The sequence below is a fragment of the Procambarus clarkii genome, chromosome 49 (assembly GCF_040958095.1).
Source record: "Procambarus clarkii isolate CNS0578487 chromosome 49, FALCON_Pclarkii_2.0, whole genome shotgun sequence".
NCBI classification, from domain to species: domain Eukaryota; kingdom Metazoa; phylum Arthropoda; class Malacostraca; order Decapoda; family Cambaridae; genus Procambarus; species Procambarus clarkii.
The window spans coordinates 1,328,446-1,339,986 of record NC_091198.1 but is presented as its reverse complement, the minus strand read 5'-3'; the positions used below and the strand labels follow the sequence as shown (position 1 = coordinate 1,339,986).

Genomic DNA, 11,541 nt, shown 5'->3' with positions numbered 1-11,541 from the left:
TGTCAGTTCAATTACAGGTACACATAAACACACATAGCTTCACGTGTCTGTCGGTCTTGACAATAGTACACATGGATACGCACACAAAACAGTCCATTATCAATTAACGTGTGTGTGTGTGTGTATTTATTTTCTCTTTGTATTTACTATATGTATCAGCAGAATCGAGTTATTAGCTCTTGGAACCCGCCTATCAAATATATGTATTTTTTTCTTTTTTATATCTACTACATCTATTTCTCTCTAACACAAACACACACACACACACACACACACACAAACTGGAGGCCTACCGTCTAAACGGAGAGAGTTCGTTGGCTATAATGCTAATGGTCCCCGATCGAATCTCAGTTGATGCAATAGCAAACTCAACTCAAAAACTGCAAACTGAATACTCACACCCTAAAAGTGACTCGAACCCATACTGCCAGGAGCAACGCAACTGGTATGTACAGGACGCCTTAATCCGCTTGTGTCCATTTTAAAAGAATATATTAGTGAATGTTTATTTATGTAAATTGATTGCAATATGTTTCATTCCAATCATACATATTCCAATCAATTTACATAAATTTAATTTAAAAGTATGATTCCAATCATACATATTCCAATCTTGACATATGTCAAGCGGATTAATGCATCGTGTACATGCCAGTTGCGTTGCTCCTGGCAGTATGGGTTCGAGTCACTTCTGGGGTGTGAGTTTTCAGTTGCATATTAAATAAGTTTTCAGTTGCATATTAAATAATAAATATTTATTTATTAAATTTAATTTATTTATTTATTAAAATAATTATTTAATAATTGAATAAAATATTAATTAAAAAAATGATTTATTTATTTTTTAAAATTAAATACTAAATAATAAATTAAATATTGATATATACTTGTGGGTCCAGGAGGCCATCTGTGTCCCCTCAGATGGTCTCCCTTATCACAGTTTGTGTCTATGGATGTGTGTCTGTGTGTGAGTGTGTATATCCCTGTGAGTGTCCGGGTGAATGTGAGTGCCCCTGTGAGTGTCCGGGTGAGTGTGTGTCCGGTTATACCTGTGGGTCCACGAGGCCATCTGTGTCCCCTCAGATGGTCTCCCTTATCACAGTCTATGGGTGTGTGTGAGTGTCCCTGTGAGTGTTCGGGTGAGGGTGTGTGAGTGTGTGAGTGTCCGGGTTTATGTGAGGTTTGGTTCCTGGAACAATCCTTCCTCCCCCCTCCCCAAATCTCCTCCCTTATTCCCACCGTGGGTTCGAATCCCAGGTGATTAGACCTGCCCTAAGTCCATGGATCCAAGGTATCCATCCGTGGGCCCAACGGATTTCACCCCTTCCCCACTTTCCAAGGGCCAGGTCAATTCTAGCTATCCAGGGAACCTGTCGAAACAGAGGCAGCTACAGGAGGGGACACACAAATATTTGTGTCCTGCAGTTACACAACCGTTCCGACAGGCTCGATCGCAATCTATCCAGATGAGAACTCGTTCTCTTCCGACTAGACCACGCTGGAGTCGCTGTATGTCTCAAATTTGGTGCCTGTATTTATAGTTAGTATTTTTGGTGTATTAATTGATTTGTTTTAATTTTTTAATTACTTAGTTAGAGAGATTTAGGGAGTTGGGGGGGGGGGGGGAACGGGTTGCGTGTGTAGTGGATTGTCGAGATCGTGGTTGGTTAGTATTTATGTAGTTGTGTTCACCTAGTTGTGCTTGCGAGGGTTGAGCTCTCCTCTTTCGGCCCGCCTCTCAACTGTCAATCAATCAATTATTACTAACTAATAAAAATTATTCCACACACACACATCCAGGAAGCCGCCCGTAACAGCTGTCTAACGCCCAGGTACATATTTACTGCTAGGTAACAGGGGCATCAGAATGATAGAAACTCTGCTGATTTCCGTTTGTTCCATCACCGGGAAATGGCATGAGCTAGGATTACGAGTCGAGAGCGACGTCCACTCAGCTATAAAGCCCCCTAGTTTGTGTATTGGTGCAAAAGAGTATTTGGGAGAGGTTAATGGAAAGGAATGATGTTTGGTGGCCTTGAAGGCTTTGGAGTTGGCAGTTATGAATTTAAGTATTTATTTTTTTAAGATAGGATATATAAGCAAAAGACGTTGCGAGATATAGTAAGAAAAGTTTTTCTGACTGAGGTAAGGTACTGTCTGATTGACTTGTATGTTAGGAAAAAGAATACATATTAGAAACTTAGATGATCTTTTGAAATGTTTCTTAGCAAATAGTTGCAAATTTTTGTGTAAAAAGCATTTGGTTACCGTACCCTAAACAAACACACGTGAGCAAAATTAGTCCACGGGATTCAGAGAGAGTGAGCAGCGAAATAGTAACAAAAAATGTGACAATGAGGGGAAACTATGTCATTCAAACGTTAACCATATAAATTACAGTAACACTAACCGAGCGTCCACATACATATTCCAATCAATTTACATAAATAGACATTCACTAATATATTCCTTTAAAATGGACACATGCAGATAGTTACAGTACACATGTCATATCAATTACTGGTACACATAAACACTCATAGCTGGACGTGTCTGTCGATCTTGACAATAGTAGACATGTAATAAAAAATGTGACAATAATGGGAAATTATGTCATTCAATCGTATAAATTTTAACCATATAAATTACAGTAATACTAATTGCGGGCACACGTACATATGTCAATCAATTTACATAAATAAACATTCACTAATGTGTACCTTTAAAATGGACACATACAGATAATTACCGTACACATGTCAGTTCAATTACAGGTACACATAAACACACATAGCTTCACGTGTCTGTCGGTCTTGACAATAGTACACATGGATACGCACACAAAACAGTCCATTATCAATTAACGTGTGTGTGTGTGTGTGTGTGTGTATTTATTTTCTCTTTGTATTTACTATATGTATCAGCAGAATCGAGTTATTAGCTCTTGGAACCCGCCTATCAAATATATGTATTTTTTTCTTTTTTATATCTACTACATCTATTTCTCTCTAACACAAACACACACACACACACACACACACAAACTGGAGGCCTACCGTCTAAACGGAGAGAGTTCGTTGGCTATAATGCTAATGGTCCCCGATCGAATCTCAGTTGATGCAATAGCAAACTCAACTCAAAAACTGCAAACTGAATACTCACACCCTAAAAGTGACTCGAACCCATACTGCCAGGAGCAACGCAACTGGTATGTACAGGACGCCTTAATCCGCTTGTGTCCATTTTAAAAGAATATATTAGTGAATGTTTATTTATGTAAATTGATTGCAATATGTTTCATTCCAATCATACATATTCCAATCAATTTACATAAATTTAATTTAAAAGTATGATTCCAATCATACATATTCCAATCTTGACATATGTCAAGCGGATTAATGCATCGTGTACATGCCAGTTGCGTTGCTCCTGGCAGTATGGGTTCGAGTCACTTCTGGGGTGTGAGTTTTCAGTTGCATATTAAATAAGTTTTCAGTTGCATATTAAATAATAAATATTTATTTATTAAATTTAATTTATTTATTTATTAAAATAATTATTTAATAATTGAATAAAATATTAATTAAAAAAATGATTTATTTATTTTTTAAAATTAAATACTAAATAATAAATTAAATATTGATATATACTTGTGGGTCCAGGAGGCCATCTGTGTCCCCTCAGATGGTCTCCCTTATCACAGTTTGTGTCTATGGATGTGTGTCTGTGTGTGAGTGTGTATATCCCTGTGAGTGTCCGGGTGAATGTGAGTGCCCCTGTGAGTGTCCGGGTGAGTGTGTGTCCGGTTATACCTGTGGGTCCACGAGGCCATCTGTGTCCCCTCAGATGGTCTCCCTTATCACAGTCTATGGGTGTGTGTGAGTGTCCCTGTGAGTGTTCGGGTGAGGGTGTGTGAGTGTGTGAGTGTCCGGGTTTATGTGAGGTTTGGTTCCTGGAACAATCCTTCCTCCCCCCCTCCCCAAATCTCCTCCCTTATTCCCACCGTGGGTTCGAATCCCAGGTGATTAGACCTGCCCTAAGTCCATGGATCCAAGGTATCCATCCGTGGGCCCAACGGATTTCACCCCTTCCCCACTTTCCAAGGGCCAGGTCAATTCTAGCTATCCAGGGAACCTGTCGAAACAGAGGCAGCTACAGGAGGGGACACACAAATATTTGTGTCCTGCAGTTACACAACCGTTCCGACAGGCTCGATCGCAATCTATCCAGATGAGAACTCGTTCTCTTCCGACTAGACCACGCTGGAGTCGCTGTATGTCTCAAATTTGGTGCCTGTATTTATAGTTAGTATTTTTGGTGTATTAATTGATTTGTTTTAATTTTTTAATTACTTAGAGAGATTTAGGGAGTTGGGGGGGGGGGGGAACGGGTTGCGTGTGTAGTGGATTGTCGAGATCGTGGTTGGTTAGTATTTATGTAGTTGTGTTCACCTAGTTGTGCTTGCGAGGGTTGAGCTCTCCTCTTTCGGCCCGCCTCTCAACTGTCAATCAATCAATTATTACTAACTAATAAAAATTATTCCACACACACACATCCAGGAAGCCGCCCGTAACAGCTGTCTAACGCCCAGGTACATATTTACTGCTAGGTAACAGGGGCATCAGAATGATAGAAACTCTGCTGATTTCCGTTTGTTCCATCACCGGGAAATGGCATGAGCTAGGATTACGAGTCGAGAGCGACGTCCACTCAGCTATAAAGCCCCCTAGTTTGTGTATTGGTGCAAAAGAGTATTTGGGAGAGGTTAATGGAAAGGAATGATGTTTGGTGGCCTTGAAGGCTTTGGAGTTGGCAGTTATGAATTTAAGTATTTATTTTTTTAAGATAGGATATATAAGCAAAAGACGTTGCGAGATATAGTAAGAAAAGTTTTTCTGACTGAGGTAAGGTACTGTCTGATTGACTTGTATGTTAGGAAAAAGAATACATATTAGAAACTTAGATGATCTTTTGAAATGTTTCTTAGCAAATAGTTGCAAATTTTTGTGTAAAAAGCATTTGGTTACCGTACCCTAAACAAACACACGTGAGCAAAATTAGTCCACGGGATTCAGAGAGAGTGAGCAGCGAAATAGTAACAAAAAATGTGACAATGAGGGGAAACTATGTCATTCAAACGTTAACCATATAAATTACAGTAACACTAACCGAGCGTCCACATACATATTCCAATCAATTTACATAAATAGACATTCACTAATATATTCCTTTAAAATGGACACATGCAGATAGTTACAGTACACATGTCATATCAATTACTGGTACACATAAACACTCATAGCTGGACGTGTCTGTCGATCTTGACAATAGTAGACATGTAATAAAAAATGTGACAATAATGGGAAATTATGTCATTCAATCGTATAAATTTTAACCATATAAATTACAGTAATACTAATTGCGGGCACACGTACATATGTCAATCAATTTACATAAATAAACATTCACTAATGTGTACCTTTAAAATGGACACATACAGATAATTACCGTACACATGTCAGTTCAATTACAGGTACACATAAACACACATAGCTTCACGTGTCTGTCGGTCTTGACAATAGTACACATGGATACGCACACAAAACAGTCCATTATCAATTAACGTGTGTGTGTGTGTGTGTGTATTTATTTTCTCTTTGTATTTACTATATGTATCAGCAGAATCGAGTTATTAGCTCTTGGAACCCGCCTATCAAATATATGTATTTTTTTCTTTTTTATATCTACTACATCTATTTCTCTCTAACACAAACACACACACACACACACACACACAAACTGGAGGCCTACCGTCTAAACGGAGAGAGTTCGTTGGCTATAATGCTAATGGTCCCCGATCGAATCTCAGTTGATGCAATAGCAAACTCAACTCAAAAACTGCAAACTGAATACTCACACCCTAAAAGTGACTCGAACCCATACTGCCAGGAGCAACGCAACTGGTATGTACAGGACGCCTTAATCCGCTTGTGTCCATTTTAAAAGAATATATTAGTGAATGTTTATTTATGTAAATTGATTGCAATATGTTTCATTCCAATCATACATATTCCAATCAATTTACATAAATTTAATTTAAAAGTATGATTCCAATCATACATATTCCAATCTTGACATATGTCAAGCGGATTAATGCATCGTGTACATGCCAGTTGCGTTGCTCCTGGCAGTATGGGTTCGAGTCACTTCTGGGGTGTGAGTTTTCAGTTGCATATTAAATAAGTTTTCAGTTGCATATTAAATAATAAATATTTATTTATTAAATTTAATTTATTTATTTATTAAAATAATTATTTAATAATTGAATAAAATATTAATTAAAAAAATGATTTATTTATTTTTTAAAATTAAATACTAAATAATAAATTAAATATTGATATATACTTGTGGGTCCAGGAGGCCATCTGTGTCCCCTCAGATGGTCTCCCTTATCACAGTTTGTGTCTATGGATGTGTGTCTGTGTGTGAGTGTGTATATCCCTGTGAGTGTCCGGGTGAATGTGAGTGCCCCTGTGAGTGTCCGGGTGAGTGTGTGTCCGGTTATACCTGTGGGTCCACGAGGCCATCTGTGTCCCCTCAGATGGTCTCCCTTATCACAGTCTATGGGTGTGTGTGAGTGTCCCTGTGAGTGTTCGGGTGAGGGTGTGTGAGTGTGTGAGTGTCCGGGTTTATGTGAGGTTTGGTTCCTGGAACAATCCTTCCTCCCCCCCTCCCCAAATCTCCTCCCTTATTCCCACCGTGGGTTCGAATCCCAGGTGATTAGACCTGCCCTAAGTCCATGGATCCAAGGTATCCATCCGTGGGCCCAACGGATTTCACCCCTTCCCCACTTTCCAAGGGCCAGGTCAATTCTAGCTATCCAGGGAACCTGTCGAAACAGAGGCAGCTACAGGAGGGGACACACAAATATTTGTGTCCTGCAGTTACACAACCGTTCCGACAGGCTCGATCGCAATCTATCCAGATGAGAACTCGTTCTCTTCCGACTAGACCACGCTGGAGTCGCTGTATGTCTCAAATTTGGTGCCTGTATTTATAGTTAGTATTTTTGGTGTATTAATTGATTTGTTTTAATTTTTTAATTACTTAGTTAGAGAGATTTAGGGAGTTGGGGGGGGGGGGGGAACGGGTTGCGTGTGTAGTGGATTGTCGAGATCGTGGTTGGTTAGTATTTATGTAGTTGTGTTCACCTAGTTGTGCTTGCGAGGGTTGAGCTCTCCTCTTTCGGCCCGCCTCTCAACTGTCAATCAATCAATTATTACTAACTAATAAAAATTATTCCACACACACACATCCAGGAAGCCGCCCGTAACAGCTGTCTAACGCCCAGGTACATATTTACTGCTAGGTAACAGGGGCATCAGAATGATAGAAACTCTGCTGATTTCCGTTTGTTCCATCACCGGGAAATGGCATGAGCTAGGATTACGAGTCGAGAGCGACGTCCACTCAGCTATAAAGCCCCCTAGTTTGTGTATTGGTGCAAAAGAGTATTTGGGAGAGGTTAATGGAAAGGAATGATGTTTGGTGGCCTTGAAGGCTTTGGAGTTGGCAGTTATGAATTTAAGTATTTATTTTTTTAAGATAGGATATATAAGCAAAAGACGTTGCGAGATATAGTAAGAAAAGTTTTTCTGACTGAGGTAAGGTACTGTCTGATTGACTTGTATGTTAGGAAAAAGAATACATATTAGAAACTTAGATGATCTTTTGAAATGTTTCTTAGCAAATAGTTGCAAATTTTTGTGTAAAAAGCATTTGGTTACCGTACCCTAAACAAACACACGTGAGCAAAATTAGTCCACGGGATTCAGAGAGAGTGAGCAGCGAAATAGTAACAAAAAATGTGACAATGAGGGGAAACTATGTCATTCAAACGTTAACCATATAAATTACAGTAACACTAACCGAGCGTCCACATACATATTCCAATCAATTTACATAAATAGACATTCACTAATATATTCCTTTAAAATGGACACATGCAGATAGTTACAGTACACATGTCATATCAATTACTGGTACACATAAACACTCATAGCTGGACGTGTCTGTCGATCTTGACAATAGTAGACATGTAATAAAAAATGTGACAATAATGGGAAATTATGTCATTCAATCGTATAAATTTTAACCATATAAATTACAGTAATACTAATTGCGGGCACACGTACATATGTCAATCAATTTACATAAATAAACATTCACTAATGTGTACCTTTAAAATGGACACATACAGATAATTACCGTACACATGTCAGTTCAATTACAGGTACACATAAACACACATAGCTTCACGTGTCTGTCGGTCTTGACAATAGTACACATGGATACGCACACAAAACAGTCCATTATCAATTAACGTGTGTGTGTGTGTGTGTATTTATTTTCTCTTTGTATTTACTATATGTATCAGCAGAATCGAGTTATTAGCTCTTGGAACCCGCCTATCAAATATATGTATTTTTTTTTTTTATATCTACTACATCTATTTCTCTCTAACACAAACACACACACACACACACACACACAAACTGGAGGCCTACCGTCTAAACGGAGAGAGTTCGTTGGCTATAATGCTAATGGTCCCCGATCGAATCTCAGTTGATGCAATAGCAAACTCAACTCAAAAACTGCAAACTGAATACTCACACCCTAAAAGTGACTCGAACCCATACTGCCAGGAGCAACGCAACTGGTATGTACAGGACGCCTTAATCCGCTTGTGTCCATTTTAAAAGAATATATTAGTGAATGTTTATTTATGTAAATTGATTGCAATATGTTTCATTCCAATCATACATATTCCAATCAATTTACATAAATTTAATTTAAAAGTATGATTCCAATCATACATATTCCAATCTTGACATATGTCAAGCGGATTAATGCATCGTGTACATGCCAGTTGCGTTGCTCCTGGCAGTATGGGTTCGAGTCACTTCTGGGGTGTGAGTTTTCAGTTGCATATTAAATAAGTTTTCAGTTGCATATTAAATAATAAATATTTATTTATTAAATTTAATTTATTTATTTATTAAAATAATTATTTAATAATTGAATAAAATATTAATTAAAAAAATGATTTATTTATTTTTTAAAATTAAATACTAAATAATAAATTAAATATTGATATATACTTGTGGGTCCAGGAGGCCATCTGTGTCCCCTCAGATGGTCTCCCTTATCACAGTTTGTGTCTATGGATGTGTGTCTGTGTGTGAGTGTGTATATCCCTGTGAGTGTCCGGGTGAATGTGAGTGCCCCTGTGAGTGTCCGGGTGAGTGTGTGTCCGGTTATACCTGTGGGTCCACGAGGCCATCTGTGTCCCCTCAGATGGTCTCCCTTATCACAGTCTATGGGTGTGTGTGAGTGTCCCTGTGAGTGTTCGGGTGAGGGTGTGTGAGTGTGTGAGTGTCCGGGTTTATGTGAGGTTTGGTTCCTGGAACAATCCTTCCTCCCCCCCTCCCCAAATCTCCTCCCTTATTCCCACCGTGGGTTCGAATCCCAGGTGATTAGACCTGCCCTAAGTCCATGGATCCAAGGTATCCATCCGTGGGCCCAACGGATTTCACCCCTTCCCCACTTTCCAAGGGCCAGGTCAATTCTAGCTATCCAGGGAACCTGTCGAAACAGAGGCAGCTACAGGAGGGGACACACAAATATTTGTGTCCTGCAGTTACACAACCGTTCCGACAGGCTCGATCGCAATCTATCCAGATGAGAACTCGTTCTCTTCCGACTAGACCACGCTGGAGTCGCTGTATGTCTCAAATTTGGTGCCTGTATTTATAGTTAGTATTTTTGGTGTATTAATTGATTTGTTTTAATTTTTTAATTACTTAGTTAGAGAGATTTAGGGAGTTGGGGGGGGGGGGGAACGGGTTGCGTGTGTAGTGGATTGTCGAGATCGTGGTTGGTTAGTATTTATGTAGTTGTGTTCACCTAGTTGTGCTTGCGAGGGTTGAGCTCTCCTCTTTCGGCCCGCCTCTCAACTGTCAATCAATCAATTATTACTAACTAATAAAAATTATTCCACACACACACATCCAGGAAGCCGCCCGTAACAGCTGTCTAACGCCCAGGTACATATTTACTGCTAGGTAACAGGGGCATCAGAATGATAGAAACTCTGCTGATTTCCGTTTGTTCCATCACCGGGAAATGGCATGAGCTAGGATTACGAGTCGAGAGCGACGTCCACTCAGCTATAAAGCCCCCTAGTTTGTGTATTGGTGCAAAAGAGTATTTGGGAGAGGTTAATGGAAAGGAATGATGTTTGGTGGCCTTGAAGGCTTTGGAGTTGGCAGTTATGAATTTAAGTATATTTTTTTAAGATAGGATATATAAGCAAAAGACGTTGCGAGATATAGTAAGAAAAGTTTTTCTGACTGAGGTAAGGTACTGTCTGATTGACTTGTATGTTAGGAAAAAGAATACATATTAGAAACTTAGATGATCTTTTGAAATGTTTCTTAGCAAATAGTTGCAAATTTTTGTGTAAAAAGCATTTGGTTACCGTACCCTAAACAAACACACGTGAGCAAAATTAGTCCACGGGATTCAGAGAGAGTGAGCAGCGAAATAGTAACAAAAAATGTGACAATGAGGGGAAACTATGTCATTCAAACGTTAACCATATAAATTACAGTAACACTAACCGAGCGTCCACATACATATTCCAATCAATTTACATAAATAGACATTCACTAATATATTCCTTTAAAATGGACACATGCAGATAGTTACAGTACACATGTCATATCAATTACTGGTACACATAAACACTCATAGCTGGACGTGTCTGTCGATCTTGACAATAGTAGACATGTAATAAAAAATGTGACAATAATGGGAAATTATGTCATTCAATCGTATAAATTTTAACCATATAAATTACAGTAATACTAATTGCGGGCACACGTACATATGTCAATCAATTTACATAAATAAACATTCACTAATGTGTACCTTTAAAATGGACACATACAGATAATTACCGTACACATGTCAGTTCAATTACAGGTACACATAAACACACATAGCTTCACGTGTCTGTCGGTCTTGACAATAGTACACATGGATACGCACACAAAACAGTCCATTATCAATTAACGTGTGTGTGTGTGTGTGTGTGTGTATTTATTTTCTCTTTGTATTTACTATATGTATCAGCAGAATCGAGTTATTAGCTCTTGGAACCCGCCTATCAAATATATGTATTTTTTTCTTTTTTATATCTACTACATCTATTTCTCTCTAACACAAACACACACACACACACACACACACAAACTGGAGGCCTACCGTCTAAACGGAGAGAGTTCGTTGGCTATAATGCTAATGGTCCCCGATCGAATCTCAGTTGATGCAATAGCAAACTCAACTCAAAAACTGCAAACTGAATACTCACACCCTAAAAGTGACTCGAACCCATACTGCCAGGAGCAACGCAACTGGTATGTACAGGACGCCTTAATCCGCTTGTGTCCATTTTAAAAGAATATATTAGTGAATGTT

The 11,541-nt window shown here is 38.8% G+C and overlaps 1 protein-coding gene across 1 annotated transcript in view; it reads right to left on the bottom strand.

The window, feature by feature from the left end:
• LOC138351253 (partner of Y14 and mago-like) overlaps nt 1-73 on the bottom strand; it is an 18,593-nt gene extending 18,520 nt beyond the window's left edge. The window contains exon 1 of the mRNA XM_069302881.1: nt 44-73. Within this exon, the coding sequence (XP_069158982.1) occupies nt 44-73 (30 nt within the window). The remainder of the gene's footprint in view (nt 1-43) is intronic.
• Nucleotides 74-11,541: the final 11,468 nt, after the last annotated feature.